Raw genomic sequence first — 7,411 nt, forward strand, 5'->3', positions numbered from 1 at the left:
TTGTCTACTTTTTAAAAATGTATAAGTTTCCTAAACTACCTTTAAAAAAATTTATCAAAAAATTGAATTAGTAAATTAATAGGGGTATAATAAGAACATTAGCAAATTAATGACTTTTATTTTTAGAAATATGACAATATTTTAGGACATCTTAAAATGGAATAAAGGATAAAAAAAGTGGATGGAGAGAGTAATACAGACAACATTTAGTTATAAATCTCCCTTCTCCAACCTGGCATTAAAAAAAAAAACAATAATTGTCAACGTGCCAATAAGTAGCAACCAGTTTATGCCTTTGTATACTAATGCACAAGTGCTGAAGAAGAACTAAGAAAATGGCTACCCTTTCTCTCCACACTTGCAAAGTTCAGCAGCCCGATGCAACCATTAACAGAATTCACATTTTCCTCCACTTCACAGCCATACTATTCCTACTTTACTACAGGACCACCCGTCTCTTCCTTCAAAAAAATGTTCCCACATTAGCATGGTCCCTCATCTCCACCTCCGAGCTCATCCTCACCATCATTTGGATTCTCATTCAAGCCTTCAGGTGGCACCCAGTGTCGCGTTCTGCTATCCCGGAGAATATACCTGGAGGCATTGAATTACCGGGGCTTGATGTGTTTGTATGCACACTGGACCCAAAAAAAGAGCCTACAATAGAAGTGATGAACACTGTTTTATCGGCCTTGGCACTAGACTACCCGCCCGAGAAGCTCTCAGTGTATCTTTCAGATGATGGGGGTTCTTATATTACATTGTATGCTATAAAAGAAGCATGTTCTTTTGCTAAGTCATGGCTACCATTTTGTAAGAAATATGAGATTAAGTCAAGGTGCCCTGTGGCTTATTTCTCATCATTTGCTGATGATGAGCGGCTTCTTTGGAGTGATGAGTTCAGGATAGAGGAGCAGAAAATCAAGGTGGGTGCAAATTTGGTTGCAGTGCATATATATTTTGTTGTTTATTCCTTTTTTCTTAGCCCCCTATTTGGGTACTTATGTTGGTGATAGGTATTGTATGCTCACCAGGGTCCCTGCGTATTGTGAGGGTTTTTTTTAGTTTCTTTTCGTCTCTATGATAAGGCACTCTGACACAACTGAGCGAAGTACAAGATATTGAATGAAGTCTTAACCCAAAAAAAGATAGTGTACTTGTAGGTGGATCATTTGATATCTCCTTATTTTTTGTTTTTAAAAATAATTTTATATTTTTGATACTAAAATACTTATTTGACTATTTAAAATGAATAGGAAATAAAAACTGTTTTCAAAATTCAATTTGTGAAGGAAACTGAAAATATGTAAAATGCTGTTTTCAATTTCTAGTTTTCAAAAGTTAATGCAAACATGTATTTGATTTAATGAATCTATCTCATTTAATGAGTTAGCATTAGATTTCAAATCCCAATAACATCATATTTTTGTATTTTCTATTTTTTTCTTTAAAAAAATTATTATTTTTTAATTTCAACTAACCAAACATGTTTTTGTTTTTCCTTTATATTTCTAGAAATAAGTTTTTGAAAATAGAAAACAAAAACTATTACCAAACATTAGTCTCCTAGATGCATTTAGTCTCCCCTAAGTTCTTTTTGTGTACTTGTATGTTGCTAATCTGTCTTTGCTCTCCAAAACTGTTTGTGCAATACTAATCTCATAAGATCACATATATATAATCTATGCAGGCTAAATAGTGTTAAACTTTGATAATATGTTCTAATTTCTGTAAGACATATTATAAAAATTTCAGATTTGTGCAATACTAATCTCATAAGATCACATATATATAATCTATGCAGGCTAAGTAGTTAATCTATGCAGGCTAAATAGTGTTAAACTTTGATAATATGTTCTAATTTCTATAAGACATATTATCAAAATTTCAGAAAAAGTAATAGTGTTGAATGATATTATCACCTATGCAGGCCAAATATGATGAATTCAAAGGAAAAGTTGAGAAGGTTGGTGGCGAAGATGAAAATAACAAAGTTGTGCCAGACCGCCCACCGCGCGTCGAGGTATGCAACAAAACATTCAAAATTAACACAAGAAATTTAAAAGATAAAAAAGAGGATCAATTATATTTAGGTCATTTTTCGGTTTTGTACTAGATTTCCAAATTCTGATCCTTGCTTAGTGTGTTATCTATTCCTAAGTTATGGTTTGTGACCAGCGAAACATGCTTGGTGGACGATCCAGAAATCTTTTCAAACTATACTAGGGGTACTAGAATGAGGATCTCTAGAAGTTTGGCCAAAGCCCCAAAAATTGCTCCAATAAGTAATCTATGTCTTGCAATTTTATGAAGTCCTTGAGGTTGCTATATATATATAGCTTGAATGACAATAATAATCAAGCGGGGTTACCTTTTTACTAACTCTATTGTGAAATAAATTTTCAATGTTCATTCAAATTTTCTCATAAATCTCATATCTAAGAAAATGAAACAAAATTGAGGAAAGAAGCAGACATGAATTTCCTCTAAATTGACATGTAAAAAGAATACACATCCCCCAATATCCTTATACCTCTTATACACATTAACTATTGTCTTCAGAAAGGGTCTGTTTGGTTGGCGGGGTGGAAAAGTGGAAGGATAGAAAATGTTAGGAGGATGGAAAAATGAGAGAATAGAAAAAATTTTAATTTCTCCCATTTTTATTTAGTTGGGAGTGGAAAAGTGGAGGGATACAAAAAATGAGTTTGAATAAATTTACTCACATACCCTTATTAAAAAATGATGCCCAATTAAAAAAAAATGTGACAAACAAGCAAAAAAATAAATCAATCACCCAAATTTATTAAAAAATAAAAATCATGTCAAGAAAATAAAAATCACGTCTAGTTAAACAAAAAAAAGAAGCACAAAAACAAAACGAATCATTGTCACTCCACGCCCCAGTATATCAAAAGAAAAAAAAAGGATGAGGCAGTGTCCCAAGAAAAAAAAGAGCCAATGTTACCCACGCCCTAGGAAATCAAAAGAAAAAAAAGGATGAGACAAGTGTCCAGAGAAGCAAAAGAAAAAAAAAAAAAAAAAAAAGAGCCAACGTTTGCACCCCCCCCGCCCCGCCTAGCCCAGCCCAAAAAAAAGGACAATGTTGCCCAGAAAAGCTAGGGGCATTTTTGTTTATCTAACAAATCATACTATCTCCCTCAATTTTCTCTCCATTTTGGGGAGAGTGGATTCGGGAAGAAAACACCTGGACCTCACCACATTTTTTTCTCTCCCCTTCCTAACTAAACACCCTCCAAAAAGTTTTTCTTCCTCATTTTTTCTCTCTCTCTCTCTCTCTCTCTCTCTCTCTCTCATTATTTATTTTTCCATCCTCCCTAAAATCCCCTTTACCAAACATACCCTAATTGTTAGGATCAAGAAATTAGATGACGTTAATTTCTTACTAGAAAAAAAAAAAAAAAAGACTATTGAAAAATGTAAGTCACATTTGTGCTATTTCCTAAAAGGGACTAGTTTAGTAACAATTGAATCTTGCACTTTGAAGTGTACCTTGAGTATTGTCTAACCATTCTTATAAATTCTATGAGTTATAACTAGACAAGTTTGTGTTTGCAATTGAATCTTTCACTCTGAAGTGTACCTTGAGTATTGTCTAACCATTCTTATAAATTCTATGAGTTATAACTAGACAAGTTTGTGTTTGCGTATTTGTCAATAAAACTATACAGATTTAAGACCTAACAGTTAATAAAGCCTAGATCAATTCAGTATATTTCCGATGTGGGACTTATTACACATCAAAACAACACAAACTTTATCAACATCCAATCAAATTAGGGGCATCACATTTAATTACTATTAGTTTAAATTATAAACTTTTAAGTGATTTGGCATAATTTAGACCCTATATTTATTTCACTTTGAATCATGCTTTTAAATGAAGTCTCCATTTAACTTTGAAATGGAAAACATACAAATATGTGTGATGCATGTGTTAATTAATAAACTTAGTATTAAATAAAAGATTTATCTATAACTAATATCATTAACACATGTTAAAAAAAAAAAAAAGACAAGGACAAAAATTTCGGTTGGTTTAAACATTATGAAAATTCTCACAATAAGTTGCATGATGGAAGCTGATGGGGTAATAGTGTGATACTAAATCTTTATCAAAACCAAAATTATCTTTAAAAGTAGCAATGCTTCAATTTTAAATATGGGATAAGTTAACTTTGGGAATTGGTTTATTTTTTTAGATAATACATGACAACAAAAACAACGAAGAGAACGTTGAGGACCAAACTCAGATGCCTCTTCTTGTCTATGTCTCTCGGGAAAGAAGACCATCATGCCCTCATCGTTTTAAAGCCGGAGCCCTCAACACCTTGGTAAGTATACTATCACTATTTCTTTGGCATGAAAGCATCTAGTTAAATAAAAATAATAGCACCAAGTAATCAGCAATGGCCCCTACTTATTGGTGCTAGACTGTGACATGTACTGCAATGATCCTACATCCGCTCGCCAAGCAATGTGCTTCCATCTTGACTCCCAGTTATCTCACTCACTTGCCTTTGTTCAATACCCTCAAATTTTCTACAATATTAGCAAGAATGACATATATGATGGTCAAGCAAGATCTGCTTACAAGGTGAATGAAAAACCACTATGTTTTGCACGTGTGTCTTAAGCCAATTCAAATTATTGAGAAATAGGTTTTCATATTGAGCAATGTCATAGAAATAACAAATTTTACAAGAAATTTTCTATGATTTATTAAGGTGACAAATTATGATCAGTACAACATCACTTTTACATGAGATTATTATCGACATTATTTTTGCTTTACATTGATCACAACTTGCCACATTAGCTGATGTGAAAAAAGAATTGCGAAATTTAATGTGTCATTAAGATTTGTTGTTTCACATTTGGAAAATAAAAATACTACAAGTTTATTATATAACCTTTATAAATTGATGTGACAATATATATAATTGATGGATCTCAAAATAAATGAGTATTGAATTAGTTTTTTGTGATTGATGACATATAATTAGTTTATAAAAGTTATGTAGTAAGATTTGTATTATCCCTAATTTCACTCTTCATGTTAACATATATATTACATGTTTTTTATCCAACTTAGAGAAAGTGGCAAGGCATGGATGGGCTAAGAGGGCCATTACTCTCTGGAACTGGCTTTTACTTGAAAAGGAAGGCATTATATGGGAAACCTAATCAAGAAAGTATGGTAAAGTTTTCTTGGGGTAGCTTTAGTTGTATTGAAATTTTGAATAACACTCATTTTGCATATTTATTTTTTGTTTGTTTATTTTTTCGCTTCTAATGGCAGATATGTTTCTCTCTGAGCCTGAAAAGAATTTTGGTACTTCTAGCAAGTTCATATACTCGCTAAAGGGCAATAATGAACAATTTGTAGCCAAGAAGGACGATTCAAGGGATGCAATTTTAGAAGAGTCCAGAATCTTAGCTAATTGTGCGTTTGAAGCAAACACAGAATGGGGAAAAGAGGCGAGTATCATATAATAATTAATGAACTAATGAATTATTATTTATATGTTTCTCAAAGTCTATTCGAGTTGTACATATATATATATATATATATATATATATGACATTAAGGTGGTTTGGTTTTCCTTGGATACAGATAGGATTCTCGTATGATTGTTTGTTGGAGAGTACATTCACAGGGTATCTTTTGCACTGCAAGGGGTGGATATCAGTGTATCTTTACCCCAAGAGACCATAGGGTGCACCACCATTGGTATGAAGGATGGCATGGTTCAGCTTATGAAGTGGTGCTCCAATTTGGTACAGGTTGGGCTCTCGAAATTCAGTCCTCTTACATATGGGGTTTCAAGAATGTCCGTTCTCCAAAGCATGTGTTATGGATACTTCACTTTCTCATCCTTTCTCTCTGTCGCTCTTCTCTTATATGGCACGGTTCCTCAAGTGTGTCTCTTGAATGGCATTCCTTTATACCCTAAGGTAAACTATATATAGTAACAAAGTATAAGTCCTTTGACATTTTAAAGTCTGTTTTGAAATTATATTATTAGGATTTGTGTTGTAATTTTTTACAAAATGTATTCATACCGAAAACATCAAGTAATGGTAGCCAGGGTTGCCAATGGATTATTACTTTTAAATTTCAAATCCTAGCAATATTGGTGAAAAATAGAGAGAAGAGATAAAATTAACGTAGCGCTTTACATAATTCAGCAATTCACTTATATCCTTAAGAGTGAATGAAGAAAATTTTTACTATTAAAACATAAAGGGTTTACAATGGCTTTATGGTACCACAAAAGAAACCCTAATTCTGTAAGAAATAAAGGGTTTGCAATGACTATTTGCTGCCTCCAAAGAAACCCTAGCCTGGTAAATTGAATTTTTTATATATACCCTTACCACAGGCCTCTAGACTAAAGGCCAATAGGAAATAGCCACTACCTCTAAGATTATCCATAAGGGATAAAATTGTATAATTCTTCTCTTGTACGGTACGAGTCCTCAAGTGTGCCTCTTGAATCTAACATACTCTTCTTGATTGTTATTACAGGTTTCAGACCCATGGTTTGCTGTGTTTGTGGCAATTTACACGTCCTCCCTTTTCCAGCACTTATATGAGGTTCTCTCAAGTGATGGCTCAATTATGACTTGGTGGAATGAACAAAGAATTTGGATAATAAGGTTAATTTCTGGGAGCTTATTTGCAGTTCTGGATGCCATCATGAAGTGTTTATACAAAAAGAAAGTGAATTTAAGCTTAACAAATAAAGCCGTTGACAAAGAAAAGTTTGAGAAATATGAAAAAGGTAAGTTCGATTTTGAAGGGGCTGCCATGTTCCTGGTCCCCTTGTTAATACTGGTCTTATTAAACATTGTTTGCTTCTTTTGTGGGCTTAGAACAGTGGTAATTGAGAAGAGTTTGGAGGAGATGTTTGGACAAGTTTTCCTTTCGTTCTTCATTCTAATTCTGAGTTATCCGATTCTTGAAGGAATGGTGACAAAAGGAAAGGGAAAATAGTAAGTTATTTGAAGCACTTTCTTTGGGAGATTTTAGAATGTATGCCTTTTTTTTTTTTTTTTTGAGAATCAGAATGTATGCCTGAATGGGAAGAATAAATAAGTTGTTCAAGGTCTCTTTAAGTGGCACACCCCATTGAACAACAGATTATGACTTTCATTGTGGATTTTGAAGTTCCCTATAATCAATATATTTACATTTTCTACATTATAATTTCAATGGTAATTACCACTGAAATTAGGTAAATGCTCAACTTACCATCTAAAGCTTGATGGTATATATTTTGTATCTCAGGTTGATTTATAAAATTGATGATGTCTTATTTTATTTTGTCAATTTTAAAAAGATGTGATGTTTTAAAATATTGTGCAACGAAAAAAAAAAAAAAAC

At 32.8% G+C, this 7,411-nt stretch overlaps 1 protein-coding gene across 1 annotated transcript; it reads left to right on the plus strand.

Moving 5' to 3' along the window:
- The first annotated feature begins 335 nt into the window (after positions 1-335).
- LOC115949899 (cellulose synthase-like protein G3) lies at positions 336-7,021 on the plus strand. The gene is made up of 8 exons (XM_031067164.1): positions 336-926; positions 1,931-2,023; positions 4,224-4,355; positions 5,117-5,216; positions 5,324-5,502; positions 5,809-5,979; positions 6,554-6,809; positions 6,906-7,021. The coding sequence occupies exons 1-8, from the start codon at positions 336-338 to the stop codon at positions 7,019-7,021; spliced, it is 1,638 nt and encodes a 545-aa protein (XP_030923024.1).
- The last annotated feature ends 390 nt before the right edge of the window (positions 7,022-7,411 follow it).

The sequence above is a fragment of the Quercus lobata genome, chromosome 6 (genome assembly GCF_001633185.2).
Source record: "Quercus lobata isolate SW786 chromosome 6, ValleyOak3.0 Primary Assembly, whole genome shotgun sequence".
NCBI lineage: Eukaryota > Viridiplantae > Streptophyta > Magnoliopsida > Fagales > Fagaceae > Quercus > Quercus lobata.